General features: G+C 42.2%; 2 protein-coding genes across 2 annotated transcripts; both read right to left on the reverse strand.

Moving 5' to 3' along the window:
* Positions 1–1,049: 1,049 nt before the first annotated feature.
* On the reverse strand, positions 1,050–13,805 carry LOC112044124 (cytosol aminopeptidase-like). The gene is made up of 12 exons (XM_052884905.1): positions 13,346–13,805; positions 12,472–12,581; positions 11,446–11,578; positions 10,528–10,655; positions 10,128–10,302; positions 9,004–9,203; positions 7,526–7,631; positions 6,002–6,109; positions 5,086–5,191; positions 4,581–4,730; positions 3,662–3,735; positions 1,050–3,152 (listed from the first exon to the last, which is right to left on the reverse strand). Exons 1-12 carry the CDS (start codon positions 13,517–13,519, stop codon positions 2,943–2,945), a joined length of 1,674 nt encoding a protein of 557 aa, XP_052740865.1. The 5' UTR covers positions 13,520–13,805; the 3' UTR covers positions 1,050–2,942.
* A 36-nt stretch (positions 13,806–13,841) lies between these two features.
* LOC112044163 (alpha-ketoglutarate-dependent dioxygenase alkB homolog 6) lies at positions 13,842–15,325 on the reverse strand. Its single transcript, XM_024079915.2, has 2 exons — positions 15,168–15,325; positions 13,842–14,823 (listed from the first exon to the last, which is right to left on the reverse strand). Exons 1-2 carry the CDS (start codon positions 15,210–15,212, stop codon positions 14,182–14,184), a joined length of 687 nt encoding a protein of 228 aa, XP_023935683.2. The 5' UTR covers positions 15,213–15,325; the 3' UTR covers positions 13,842–14,181.
* Positions 15,326–15,653: the final 328 nt, after the last annotated feature.

Consider the following 15,653-nt stretch of genomic DNA (forward strand, 5'->3'; position numbering starts at 1 on the left):
GCGCTAGCGTCACTAGGCTCTTGGTTATTGTGCTTGTCTTGTATTTGTATGTTTGATAATAATTTATTATTAATTAAGTTGTATCTATAAATTAAATTTATTCAAACTCATTACTGTGCCTTATTTATTGAAGCACATTGTTTATTTGTTACTATCCATCCACTTGAAAAGAACTGTCTGCCTGTCACATGCTATCGACTGAGTGACATCACACTGTGACTTGGGGTGATGTGACACTGACATTGTTGATATTAACACCAAAAATATATATATAGATAATATTTGATTTATTTCTGGTGTTCACAGAAAACTAAAGATCTAATCGACATACCCAGATTCAACAGAAATCAATTTTAAAAAAGCGAATACACAGTCGACGTCTGTGGTTGCTCCGGTTTGTGAGTTATTCTGTTAGATCTATGACGCTTGGATTGGTCTTTTTCGAGCACAATAAATCAAATATTAAATTATTCCCTATTAAATATTAATTCACTGTTTCGGCAATGTTAAAAATAGGTATGTTACCTATTGTGAAATTGCTTTCCATAAATGTATCTACAGAACCGATTTGCTATACTAACTCCCACCTGAGTATAAGCAAACATACTGTTTCATAATGAACGAATTAATTTTAAATATGAATAATCACATTCATTACTCAGGAAAACCTGCCTTGCTTACTTGTTTGTTTAGTCACTAAAGTATCTCACTAGTCACTTCGTCCGAGATCTGCCATTAGCTCGTTCATATGACGTAGTGAAAAAACATTGAAATAGAAGGTAAGCAATAACATCTGAAATCTGTAGTACTTAGTTTTTTATCACCTACCTACAAGAATTAGTTACAATAAGTGTCCTGTATATAATTATTTAAAATACAAATCTCAGATGTTGCAATATTGTCTCCACTGCCCGAAGCAACTAGCAACAGTGCAAGCTGAACCGCGAGGCTCACTTAGCATCTTGCATAACCATTATTATTTCTATAAAATACTAGTTATTTGTGTTAATTTTAAGTTAATTCAAAATAAATTATTTTTGTTATAAAATTTAATTAGCCAAATCTTTTTTCTTTTACTTTTAATTGATTACCACGAAGCTGTAGGAAAGAGATTAGTATTAGTACCCATACATAATTAATAAGGAAACGCAAGTGTCTGTAAAGTAACTTTTTTTTTGGAACCTTAGCTTAGCTAGCTAGCATAAAATAAAAAAGGTTTGAAGGTATCATAAACATTCTCTAGTCTCACGGATATTCATACAAGTATAATCAGAATTGTACCTGCATATAATTTTACATTTTATATCCAAACATCACTGCTTCAGTAGAAATGCATCTATGTAGTTTAGCTTGGAAATAATGAAAAGCAGGTTTAAAAAAGTATATCTTTATTATTAAATAACAACTTTACAATAAAATAGAACATAATCAACTATACATATAGCACAATTTAATTTAAAAAAGCAAAGGTTTTTTATAAACAAGGTTAGGTTAAATCTAAAATAGCTATCACATGACATTGGCATTACATAAAAAAAAATTTAGTCCAGAGACAGGCTAGAGTTTCAGATCTGGATTTTCTGTAATCTAAGTACCTGCGTGGACAAATGGCAAATCCTCAGAATACAGAAAACTCCAGAAGGTGTGATGGAGCATAAGAATGAAGCTGTTAAAATTACTCTTTCTTGGTGTAATTTCACGAACAAGCGATTAGACACAATAAGCAATTTTTGGACACACTGCGTACTTTATAATGACGGCTGGACGTGGTTTCTGGTGTTTTCTACATTCTAAGGGCAATTCTTACCTTTCTTAGCTTGGTTGTCTTTCGGGAGATAATAATAATCAATCCAGTTTGATATTTTCTACAACGTTACGTAAAGAATGTAGTGATTATTTTTTGTATGACAAAATACAAAACATATTTTGTTGGGCATCTTCAGTCCGATTTTCGAATCTACACGTTCGTTGGCGAGTATACTGGTAAACATTTGGCGTCTACAAGCAATCGAGCGGAATTTAAATAAGCACATAACGCCAGCCACACACGGTCAAGTGTACTGTCTGCAGCGCAGCGCGCTTAGGGATGTGGGTAGTGAAAACAAATTGGCAGTTATGCCTAGTTCAGACTACTTAGTATTTTAGTCTAGTACGATCGATTTTTTGATTTACCCCCCAAAACCGTTCGTACTCGACTAAAATACTAAGGTAGTCGAAACAGGGCTTATAGACTGCGAATAGTCTAGTAACTTGGACTCGAAATAGAATAGTAACTTTATAGGACTTGTCTCGCTAAACATTACCCCTCTGTCAAAAATTGAATTTTTTGCATTCTTTACAAGTTGGCCCTTGACTCACCTGATGATAAGTCATGATGCAATCTAAGATGGAAGCGGGCTAATTTATTTAGGAGGACGATTAAAATCCACACCCCTATCGGTTTCTACACATCGTACCCGAACTCTAAATCGCTTGGCGGTACGTCTTGGTCGTTAGGGTGGTAACTAACCACGGCCGAGGCCTCCCACCAGCTAGACCTGGACATATTAAGAAAACCTCAATCGGTCCAGCCGGGGATCGAACCCAGGACCTCAGTCTTGTAAATCCACCACGCATACCACTGCGCCACAGAGGTCGTCGATGTGCTTTGACAGGTGTTCATATAAACTGCGTCTATAGAATCGATGTTTCATTGTGTTCAAATTACACGTGTGTGTATTATGATTTAAAACACATATACCTATAGTTATGTGTATAGGACACAGGATATAATTATTGGTGTTAAATATTTTCAATATGTAAATTTACCTCACCCCCCTCAAAACCTATTGAAAATGTTGGTGAATTTGAGTGCGATATAAGTCCAATAAAAGGCAATTGGTCTGAGCCACAACTGAACCCGTCACGTTGACTGTGGCGACGCTGTCGGCAGTGTCGGGACGTCACGTCGGCTGAGGCGACGGTGTCGGCGCGTCGGCAGTGTCAGCGCCGTCGGCAGTGCCGGCGTCGGCGGCGGCGGCCAGCAGCGCGACGAGCGTGCGCGTGGGGCGGCCCGACATGCGGCGCGGCGCGAGGTAGGGCGCCGGGCCCGCGCGCGTCACGCGCCCCACGCCCGTCATGTCCACGTGCAGCCAGTCACCGCAGATGAAGTTCTGGAACACCATGACGTGTCTTATGATACCTAGTAATAATTTTTATCTAGCCAAACAAATGGCCATACATAAGTGAAATAACATCGCCAACACTTCGCTTGGCAAGCAATATAGTGGATGGATAGGTAACAACATTAAAGATATAAATAACGGGATCCAGCAAAGAGTTTCCAAAGCTATGACCTTGGCTCTTCTATGTATCATGAACGCAGAGGTCTAGCAATCACAGGCTTTCGCTCTATCTGTATGTGGCAGACACGAAAGTCTTAGCTATTTGTGCCTACCGATGCATAACAAAATGGACGTGTCCCGTCATTTATAGTCAAATCGTCATTTGTAAGTATGCATGGATGATACAATACGCACGGGTGACATGATACACATGGGTGATAAAATACGCACTTGTCTTACACAATGCACGGGGCATGCAATACGCACTGTGCGTACGGCTGTGTCGCGACGTCTATGACAATCACGTATAGTTATAGCAAGAGTGACTGATAACATACCTTTAAAAAAGCAGCGCCGATGCACGACGTGGCCATCCCCGACCCCTTGTTCCTCAAGTCTACTGCGCAGTCGTCTGCAAGAAAAAACAATAATCACTTATACAGGATGATTCGGTCTTTAGTGCGGATATTTTTTTTCGTGGTTCTGTATCATTAATAGAATATAAATCTTCAAACAGTTCGATACATTTAATGTATTTTTTTTTTAATTTATGTCTCTAAAATAACAAAATAATGTACATATTATTACTAAACAAGATATATTCAGCTTAAAAGTGATCTGGTGACGTCCTTTAGGTATCAAACGAAAATAAAATAAACGCACAATAGGGTGACCCTAAAATTCTGTTCAAAAGTAAATAACTTTAGCTAACGATAATTTTGTTATTTTTTAGTTAAAAAAAAAAGAAAAAATACGTGATCATTAAATTTTGTTTATGTACAAAATATAAAAATATCCGCACTAAAAAAAATTTCTTCCTGTAGATATCCACAATATATTTTTTTATTTAAACTAGCCAACGCTCCGATATTTAACCCGTGTAGTTCACATTTCCATGAGAATATGGGGATAAAATATAACATATGCCAATCATAAACAACGTGGCGTTGTAATGGTAAAACAATTTTCAAAATCGGCTCAGTAGATCCAGAGATTAACCCTATACCACAGAATAATAATTATTATAAATATTGGTATAGATGAGTATCAGTGTTTCACTCATAATTCGTTTATTCGAAGTAGGCTTAGTTACCTAGCAAGTACTTAGTTACTTAAACAACATAGTTTTAAGAGTAGGTACAGGCCATTATAGATCTATGCTAAAAATATATTTAAGCAATCAATTTGGACTGTGTAGACACTCTACCACGGGTCCAAAAGGCAGGACCAGCTGAGAAGAGCCGGCACTGAACTCACTGTCTATCTGGCGCTGGTAGTAGTCCCATAGCGGGAAGCGCCAGGGCCGGTCGCCCGTAGCGGCGCCCGCGTCTCTCATGGCCGCCCAGGCGCGCTCCGAGTTAGAGAAGCAGCCGAACGCGCCGCCGCCCGTCGCCAACAACACGCCGCCTGCATACCAAAAGTTTCATTATTTTCACTTTTATCAAGAATATTAGTAAAACGACCAGTCCTCCAAATTAGGAGCTGCTAGAAACGAGTATGATAAATAAAGTGACAGTGATTTGATTATAACCCCTTAATATTAGAGCTATATAAGCTATATTATATTTTTAAAATTAAAAAATACACAATGAAAATTACGAACGGGTTACACAAAACGCATGTGTCATAAACTACGCAAAAGTGATACATTACGTACGGGTGATACAATACGCACGGATGATACAATACGCACGGGTGTTACAATACGCACGGGTGATACAATACGCACGGGTGATACAATACGCGTAAGCGCATTACTTACGAGTGAGCGTGGCCACGTCGACGACGAGCGACGGCTTGTACTGCATCTGGCCGTACACCAGCGCGTCGGCCAGCGCCAGCCGCCCCTCCATGTCCGTGTCCTCTATCTGTTACAGGGGATTATTACCTTATATTTATATTTTCTTGGTAGCTTTAGGTATTTTGGAAAGCTGAGTCACTCTGCGGGTGATGAAGCGATGGAATCAGTAATGAGAAATGCAACCACATTACAATTTAAAAGTCGTAGCTCATTAGAGCCTCCCGGAATGCAAACGCGCCGCCTCGCCGCTTAGCGTTCACTTGTAGTCGACAGATGAACGTCGCGGTCACGGTTAGACGTCGCGTTGTCACCAGTGAACCTCGCGTGGTCAACGAATTTCCGAGTACCTAGTCGTACCTAGCGTTTGGCACTAGGTGTGTCAGCGAGCTATGATCGAGTGGTCCACTCGCAGTCAGCGCGTGAACACCTCGCGAGCGAGGCGATTCGGTGATGATACGGAGTAGGATACTAACCACTCGAGTCAAGGCAATGCGGGTCGGGTCCCTGGTGGTTCTAATGAGCTACGACCTTAAGTCACCGACATAGCTCAACAAGTCGCAAAGCTGAAGTGGCACATAATTCAAAAAGCCGATGAATATCGGGTAACAAGAGGATGGAACAGTGATTTGAAACAGAAATATTGGTCATCGGCCCACTAGGTGGACCCACCACATGCAGGAATCTGTTGCAAGCTGGTGGTGGTGTTTGGAAGTCCATAAAATAGGTCTCAGCATCGGCTGATAATAATGGTGATGAAACAGTTTTCAGGTTTACTACCCCGGAACATTTTCACTAGAAATTGTTCAGGGATAGTAAACCTGTTACATGTGCATTCTGGATGTACATATACACCAATGTTTGTCTGTCTGTCACGCACCTGCAGCGAGAGTCCGTTGAGCGCGCGTACCACGTCGCCCACCTTCATACACTGCCCGCTGACCATGTTCTCGCACAGCGGGATCACGCAGCACACGTTTATGGGTACCTGGGATTTCATATATTCTTACATACCACATTTACCGATTACATAAATCACGCGAGATACGATACGACGACTGAGGAGAGCGCTAGACGTGAGAGTATGTCAACCGAGAGCAGCGAGCACCTGCCGCATTGTACGATGAGTTAGCTATAGCATAGTCAGCTAAGTCAGCTTAGTCCTCGTCCGCTTGGCAAGCGGACGGACTAACAAGAAGAAGTCAAACTTTATTGTATACTAGCGGACGCCCGCGACTTCGTCCGCGTGAAAGTCGTTGTAAACTTTCAACTACCCCTATTCTACCCTACATCTACCCTACCCTATCCCAACCCTACCCATACCCTACCCTAGGTACTCATTAAGGCTGCACTTCTTTATTTATTCCCCCTCCCCCCCCGCGAGTCGCATCGAGCGCGGCAACCGTTACACAAAAATAATCCATATAGCATGAATTAGTATTCACGCGCGATGGCTTAGTGTATTTCTTGTATAACTTTGGTGTTTCTTTGCCGATTTTTATGATTCTTTTTTTATTGAATAGGTAATAATGTTAACTTTTTTAGTTAGGGATGAGTGATGAGTGTTATAAACATAAGAGTAGATAAATATAATTAGAAAGCTTCGAACTGCTAAGCTATCGGGAGTTACACGTGTTATTGTGAGTCAACCATAAAAGATAGACATATATATGCTGTTGTGTTTTTATAGATAATTTTAAGGAAAATATTTCCGTCATACATGATTTCCATGTAGCTTTAACCATTAAGGCTGTATACGCGACGGAAGCTTAAACAATCGAGTAACATCTCCCGTTTTCTCAACATATCTCTTCACTGCTCTGCTCCTATTGATCGTAGCGTAATGAAAAGTATACTATAACCTGCCCAGGAGTATGGAGAATAATTGTATCAAGTTTCGTTAAATTCCGTCCAGTAGTTTTTGTTTCTATAAAGAACATACAGACAGACAGACAAAAATTTTACTGATTGCATTTTTGGCATCAGTATCGATCACTAATCACCCCCTGATAGTTATTTTGAAAATATATTTCATGTACAGAATTGACCTCTCTACAGATTTATTATAAGTATAGATAAGACAGATTACAACAATCCTTAAGTTTTATATCTATTAACTATTATTAACGTTACTTCCGTCTCGTTATGATGAATTAGCGCTATACCAACAGCAAAAGCCATTTCAGCCTTTCTAAACACATTAAGAAACTTGCGAGTGTGGCAGTTAAACGTCATAATAACAAACAACGTACAAAGATGATATTTGGCAAAAAGGTAGTTTATAGTTTGTTATCGTCCACAAAAATCAGATTATGCGACAGCGCCGAATTAAGGAGGTCTAAAGGTGGACGAAGTTTCAGACGTTCGCTAGTTGAGAACATGCTGCCAATGCTACAGAGGTTACCTTGAGCTCCGCCAGCGCCCGCAGCGTGGCCAGCGCGACAGCCGCGCCAGCCATGCTGCCGCGCGTCTCCTGCATCAGCTCCGGGCTCTTCAGGCACAGGCCGCCGCTGCAACAGACGGAGCTGTTGTACGCACTGCTTCGATTGACGAGTACGACTATAATCTGGCAAATTGTTGATAACACTCCCATGATATGCTGGCGACAGAAGAAAGACTGCGTGGGAGTGAAATCGTGCGTGCGGGGAAGTGACGTGCATCAGTCGTGGGTTTTTCATTCATCGCTACCCGCCCCCCGGCCCGCGCGCAACATCCAGAGTGTTAAGAACTAAGCTGCCAAGCCTTTCTATTTCTTCCATCAAATCCAAACAGTGGAATACCCATCTGTGTTTCCACTTTCCTGTCACCTATAATTTTAAGGCGAGAGTAAAAGCAGCGACGTCACTATACCAACTGAGGTTAGTAGACAATTCACAGAAGACACACATTGATTTCACAGAAGAATCGTCAAGATTTAATTTATTATTCAATGTTAGATTACTTCTGTCTCAAGACTAAAACATATTTAACATAAACACAATTCCAATAAGAGAGAAATACACCTTCGCTGCTTAGTTTTATTACACGGAACCCTAGCCTCAATATCGCGCAATCACAATCGCAAAAGAAAGAAAGTTAGTTGGAGTCCCGAGATATTGAAATAGTGACCCCGTACTAGAAAGTAAACTTTTTGGCGATCCCCTTCAGTGAGTGGCTCTCTGCGATTCATTTGATGTGTCTACCAACATAGTTCGAGACAGATGGCATCAACCGAATCCTGCCCGTGAGCCAATGGAATGAAATTGCTTAAAATAGATCATAAATGTTATCATTTAGGATTAGACATGTACTCGCACTGCAAGAACAGCGACGACATGATGATGATGATGATGATGACGATGATGTGCGTGTAGTGCACCTGTCGAAGGTGATGCCCTTGGCGGCGAGCAGCACGGGCGGCGCGGCGGGCGCGGGCGTGTACTCGCACTGCACGAACAGCGGCGACATGATGATGATGATGATGATGACGATGATGTGCGTGTAGTGCACCTGTCGAAGGTGATGCCCTTGGCGGCGAGCAGCACGGGCGGCGCGGCGGGCGCGGGCGTGTACTCGCACTGCAGGAACAGCGGCGACATGATGATGATGATGATGATGACGATGATGTGCGTGTAGTGCACCTGTTGAAGGTGATGCCCTTGGCGGCGAGCAGCACGGGCGGCGCGGCGGGCGCGGGCGTGTACTCGCACTGCAGGAACAGCGGCGACATGATGATGATGATGATGATGACGATGATGTGCGTGTAGTGCACCTGTTGAAGGTGATGCCCTTGGCGGCGAGCAGCACGGGCGGCGCGGCGGGCGCGGGCGTGTACTCGCACTGCACGAACAGCGGCGACATGATGATGATGATGATGATGACGATGATGTGCGTGTAGTGCACCTGTCGAAGGTGATGCCCTTGGCGGCGAGCAGCACGGGCGGCGCGGCGGGCGCGGGCGTGTACTCGCACTGCAGGAACAGCGGCTGCTCGCACGAGCCGCGCGCCACGGCCAGGAACGCCTCCATGCGCTGCGCCTCGATCCAGCGCCGCTCGAACGCCGACACGCGCACGCCCAGCGGACACAGCACGTCCAGCGCCGCCTGCGGACACCGGGCGGTGCAGAGTGCTGCCGACAGCAGTTGCGAATTCACCAGCAGGCTAAGTAAACTGGAGCCTAGAGCGGCAGATTTTAGGGGCCAGCAATTTTAGCCCATAAATTTCTTGTCTTACAGAAATAACTTTATTGGCAGAATAACATTTTTTTTTGATTGCGAACTAGGGTAGGTGAAAATCAGGAGTTTGGGACGTGAGGTTAATGAGGGCCAATGTTCTTGTATTTTCAGATGCTGTTGTCAACGTGTTTGTGATATTTAATGCGGGCATGTCGGACAGGTAGCGCGCCCAGTTCTGCGCGCGCCCGAGCACCGACCCGCGGCCCCAGCCGGCAGCGTCCGTGTCCATGAGTGATGTCCGGACGCACCTGCGCGAGGTCGACGGGCGTCATCTTGTTGGCGGGCATGTCGGACAGGTAGCGCGCCCAGTTCTGCGCGCGCCCGAGCACCGACCCGCGGCCCCAGCCGGCAGCGTCCGTGTCCATGAATGATGTCCGGACGCACCTGCGCGAGGTCGACGGGCGTCATCTTGTTGGCGGGCATGTCGGACAGGTAGCGCGCCCAGTTCTGCGCGCGCCCGAGCACCGACCCGCGGCCCCAGCCGGCAGCGTCCGTGTCCATGAGTGATGTCCGGACGCACCTGCGCGAGGTCGACGGGCGTCATCTTGTTGGCGGGCATGTCGGACAGGTAGCGCGCCCAGTTCTGCGCGCGCCCGAGCACCGACCCGCGGCCCCAGCCGGCAGCATCCGTGTCCATGAGTGATGTCCGGACGCACCTGCGCGAGGTCGACGGGCGTCATCTTGTTGGCGGGCATGTCGGACAGATAGCGCGCCCAGTTCTGCGCGCGCCCGAGCACCGACCCGCGGCCCCAGCCGGCAGCGTCCGTGTCCATGAGTGATGTCCGGACGCACCTGCGCGAGGTCGACGGGCGTCATCTTGTTGGCGGGCATGTCGGACAGGTAGCGCGCCCAGTTCTGCGCGCGCCCGAGCACCGACCCGCGGCCCCAGCCGGCAGCGTCCGTGTCCCCGTACTGCGACAGTTGAGGAGGGGGCGAACGACCCTCGCTTGACTTGAACTCCTCAAACCTAAAAGTGACGTTTTATACTTTTTTTTTCAAGAGAGACGAATATCTTAAGATTCCATGGATTCATCGTACAAGTGCCGAGTCAACTATCTGTACTACATTTTACCAGAGCTGATAAAATGAAGATTATTATCCATTACATGTACAGATACAGATGTACAGATAGTTGACTGCTCCTGAGTGGTGTCGCATAATCTTAACTAGTACAAATAAAATGAGACGCTACCTCCAAGCAGCGAGTTCGGCGGCCTCAGCAGCAGCGTCGACGGCTGCGGCGCCGTCCACCGCGATGTGTGCGGCGCCGCGCTCGACCAGCGCGCTCACGCCCGCGCCCACCATCACGCGCACGTTCTCCTGACACGGACATTCATATTTGTAGTCCTGGGTGATGAGACAGAAGACGACCCACGGCGCTATAACGCTCTAGAGTACATATGCCAAGTAACGGAAAGCTCGTCAGAGCAGCGCCATACATGCTTCGGAATATTTCCGAGTCATCTTCTTGACACAAGTTGTTTCTCTGCATCCTTCATTCCTGTCCTTCATTCTTATGACCCAACTCGTGCTAACTTATCTCCTACTAATAATAAATCTGTAGAGAAGTCAATTCTGTACATGAAATATATTTCCAAAATAACTATCAGGGGGTGATTTGTGATTAGTGATTACTGATGCCAAAAATGCAATCAGTAACATTTTTGTCTGTCTTTCTGTACGTTCGTTATAGAAACATGAGAGACGAATATCTTAGCATTCCATGGATTCAGCGTGCGGGTGCCGGGTCCATCGCGTGGTAGAGACTACTCGACGGATTTTAACGAAACTTGGTACAATTATTCTTCATACTCCTGGGCAGGTTATAGTATACTTTTCAACACGCTACGATCAATAGGAGCAGAGCAGTGAAGGGAAATGTTGGGAAAACGGGAGAAGTTACTCCATTTATAGCGATAATACTGTAAAGGCTGGATTAAAGAGGTCTAAGGGCGGACGAAGTCCCGGGCGTCCGCTAGATCAATAATAGACCGTCCTAGGATGCGTGCTCGCTAGAAATATGACACAGCATCGTACCGCTACCACCAGAGATTCACCAATTGCACTGTTGTACAGATGTACACCAGCTGGAAGCAACAGCCACACATACCCTGGTCTCGTCCAGGTGCTCCAGCGTGTTGTAGCCGGGCTCGGGCGGGCCGAGCGCTGCCAGCGCCGCCGCGCCGTACTCCGCCACGTCCGTCACCACCAGCGCCTTGCCCAACGTCAACTTTCCTTCCATCCTGGAAACATTAACAGTCCAGTTATTGCATATGGGATGTAACTAAAAACAGAAACTCTCGATACACCTTTACAAAAATACATCACATTACTAAATCATTGCTTGCATGTCACTAGAGTGCGGGGAACGACCTCATATCCCCGCCAACTCATGGTCACGATGGCCGAATTTGGGATAACCCCGATACTTCTTCTTAGCGCGTTTCTCGGGCCGCTCTCTTGTAACCCTACAAGTTGTTTCTGGTCATTCTTGTACCCTATCCAGTGCACTCTCCCATTTCTGAGCTATGGAATCATCTTTATTCATTGTGAGGCAGCAAGTTTGCCTCACACAGAATAAAGATGCACCCTCCTCCTCTGTCACTTTCCTCTGTGCCGTACCCCACACCTCACAAATCCTATTACTTTGAGTCGCTGGTCTAGTGTTTAGCCTATGCAGCTTCAGACTGTTAGGTCCTGGGTTTAATAAAGTAGATGAAGAGCTTTATTACTTCCAAGAAATTTTCAGTAATAGCCCGGAATTGGAAAGTTGACGGTGATAGATCCCTGCGCCTCAGAGTGAATAGTGGTAGACATGTGTTAGTGGTCGTTGTTGTCGAGTCAAACATTAAGCATATTGGAGCATTGTTATACCACACTCCAAATCAGAAATCCCCTCTTCCTTAAAGAACTTAAAAAACAAACGAAAAAAAAAACAATTTTACTTTAGAAATGTTATTATGTATTATTATACCTATATGGTTTTCATGTTTTTATGGATCTAAATAAAAAATGAGAGGGCTATATTTCGGGTTCGGCGCTAGTGGTCTATGTTATTTTGTCTTCATGAGATATATGTCTTTGAGGCATGTTATGTTATATCCTGCAGGGATAAACAGTGTAAAGTGAGTGTTACTGGTTGAGATGTCTGCTCAGTTTCCCGCCGCTCCGCTGGTCGACCTCCAGCGCGGCGGGCGACAGCTGCAGCTTGCCGCGCGACTCGTACACGCCAAGCACGACACCTTTCTGAAAATACATTAACTGAGTCATGGAGTATAGGGGTACAGACTACTATTATAGTGCGATTCTAAACAGAGGTCCTGGGTTCAATTCCCAGCTCGGGTCTAACAACCTAACGCCAGACCAGACGAGTGCCTAATGGGAATTTTCAATGTTTTCAACCGTGACAATGGCGTCAACGTTAACGAGAATTTGTAAGGAATTGAAACAGTTGTGCAGTAGTGCCACTAGATAGTCCTGTTTCCAATTCCTAAGAAATTCGCGACGCGATCGTCAGAGTATGAAAACTTTGAAAAGTCCTACTAGGCACTCTGAGCCTATTTCTATTAATTATTCTATTTATTTTTCACTTATTTATTTATTTGTTCTTTTTAATTTTTTTACAATAATCATATAATGAATAAAATACAAAAATTGATACAAAACACTATTAAAAATTTATAAAAAAAATTCAACCCACTGCTGTGGGACATTCGAGTGCCCAAGCAACCACTGTTCAGGGCTCCAGTACCTACGCCTCCTCACGATACGCGCCATGTCAAGAATAACCTTATCTAGACTTAATCCGACCCTTGATCCAGCAGTTAAGCGAAAGATGTTGGTCAAAGCTTTTCTATTTTATTATATTATTTATTTTCTCTTTTTTGTAAGGAACTTACCCTGCCACTTCTGGGCTGTGGTAATAATCAGCTGACTTGCATGCAAATCTCTAAGCATAAAATATTTTGCCTACACAAAATTGAGGGTATTGTTTTAAATAAATATTTTACCTTGTACCCATCAGCAGTAGCATCCTGTCCAACGTTCTGTTGGTCTTTCTCATCTTCCTGTTCACCAGGTTTGGTGCACTCAGTAAATGCACTGCACCACCTGCCAGCTATTCTACCAGAATTTACTCCACACCGAAATACATTCACATGTTGAATCAATTTAGAAAATCTCATTATGTCTATTTAAAAAAAATATAAAAATATTCCAAAAAATTTTGTAAAAATCAGTGGTTTGTAATAAAAACCTACTAGATTAGTTCGATTAAAAGTTCATTTTGAATGTAGAATTTAATAGTTGCTTACACAAAAGTGTATTTATATTTTATTACTAAAAATGAAAAAAAAAATATTATTGTGCATAACTTTAAATATTTAATGTAAAAAGTTTACTAATTATGTACAAATAACAGAATATATTTTCTTAATTAGAAAATCAATATCCATAACAAAAATATAATATAATATTATGAGACTTCCAGCCATTTATTTTAACATTAAAAATACATTGAAAAAGTTGAAACAAGTGAAAAAGTTGAAACAAATAGTAACATTATGTAATAAAATTGGGAGAAGACAATAAAAGTAAAGAAAAAAAAGAACACATTATGTGATATTCACTGATAGAGAAAACTTAGCTGGTCTTAACATAGACAATAAAGGGAAAAAATCATTACAATTTAAACAAATAATTTTAAAATAGGCTCTGTGTTTTTATTGCCCTTTCTCAATTTTCAGTAATATAATGTTTTTACTTTTATAGTATATTATTGTTGTGTACAAAATAATAATCAGTCTGTTAGCCAAGTTTAACTGGTATAAATTAAATATGGTTTACATCATCTTTTATTACCAATATTGATTTTAAAACTAGTAGTCTTTGGCACATGTCTTATTGTCAATGAAATCCTAGTGTCACGAGTTAATGTTGCTCCCTTCACATATTTGTTGGAACACATGTTTAAATTTACAACAGAATCGTCCAACACATCCTCACTGACCTCATCAATACTATGCAAATAATAATCAAATAGTCTATCTTTCAATACCAATAAACTTCTTGGTTCCAATAAGAATTTGAAAACTGGTTTTAATACAGCATCATCTGAAGAACTAGGTTCTAGAAACTTTAGAATTGTGTGAGAAGCAACAGATATTGTGGTTATTGTTGGGTAGAATAGCGATCCATCCAAATGTGGTAGGATACCTTGCCCGGGTAGATATTCATTTACTAAAACATGGTTAGGCTTTTTTCCATCCATTACATTCAAGGAGTTTATATTATTCAGGTATTTTTGAAGCCAGTTTGGTATTTCTTCTGCTATCATACCCCTGTTATGTGGCAAGCCACCCCAATTCTGTAACCTTCTATTGGATAGTTGTGTCCATTTTGGCTTCGGTGCTGCATATATGTTAGAAATTATGTATTTTTCATCTTCTTCTGTTATAAAGTCTGATATGTAATATGCTGTTGGGTCTATCTGTAAGTAAGGAGTAATGATTACTTTTTAAGGTTAATGGATTGATCTAGGAATACAAGTATAATAGTCCTCGTGAACTAGATCTTTATGTTACTTCTGTCTGTAATAGTCCAGTCCTGGACCGTTACCATTTAGCCAGCTTACATCAATAAAGCACTAAAGTTACATATATATATTTATATTATGATGTAGAAAACATATCGATGTTTTTTCGACGTTGTTGTCTTTAGAAAACAATTACCTACAATTAGTTATCTTAGATTTATATGAAATAGTTAAATATTAATAGATAATATGATTATCACTTGATAAGATTTTTTACAACCCCTAAATGAAATACTTACATTAATAATTTTGCAGTTTTCAATACTAAACGAATCATTCAACATTTTGATACTTGAATTTTAATACCTTACTTAATAAACAATCTCTTCAGTTTTCATTTCCAACTGCAACTTTGAACTTTCATTTCAAAACACAATAAACAAGAAAAAAGTAAACAAATACTTTGATGACGATGAGTTTGCATCTGTGGTTTGACCATAGAGTCACAGATCACTGCATAGAGTACATTGAATACATGGGTTTGACTTTGAAGTTTAACCAGTCTTTTTTTATAAACTGGCTTTGTCATTAAGGCTCTGAGTTCTAGTAGCTCTTTTAATGACGTAAGCTTTTTGACAGCTCTAAAGACTAAAAATATTTCAAACTATTTGTCGGTATTTTATTGCGAATATTTAAAGTCCAAGAGCAAAATTATTCATTGAGTTAATACAGCCTTTATTTTATTACTTAATATATCATTTACACTATTTAATTACATTTAAAAT

This window comes from Bicyclus anynana, chromosome 13, assembly GCF_947172395.1.
Source record: "Bicyclus anynana chromosome 13, ilBicAnyn1.1, whole genome shotgun sequence".
Classification (NCBI taxonomy): domain Eukaryota; kingdom Metazoa; phylum Arthropoda; class Insecta; order Lepidoptera; family Nymphalidae; genus Bicyclus; species Bicyclus anynana.

Bases quoted from the DNA above. Each gene is read 5' to 3' on its own strand.
- LOC112044124 (XM_052884905.1), bottom strand. From the start codon at position 13,519: ATGAGATTTTCTAAATTGATTCAACATGTGAATGTATTTCGGTGTGGA. The intron at 6,110-7,525 runs GTAACCTCTGTA...ATGAAATCCCAG, and splicing joins GGGCGCTGGCGGAGCTCAAG to GTACCCATAAACGTGTGCTG. The intron at 5,192-6,001 runs GTGCGTGACAGA...CCCCTGTAACAG, and splicing joins TCAACGGACTCTCGCTGCAG to ATAGAGGACACGGACATGGA.
- LOC112044163 (XM_024079915.2), bottom strand. From the start codon at position 15,212: ATGTTGAATGATTCGTTTAGTATTGAAAACTGCAAAATTATTAAT. The intron at 14,824-15,167 runs GTAAGTATTTCA...CCTTACTTACAG, and splicing joins AAAACTGCAAAATTATTAAT to ATAGACCCAACAGCATATTA.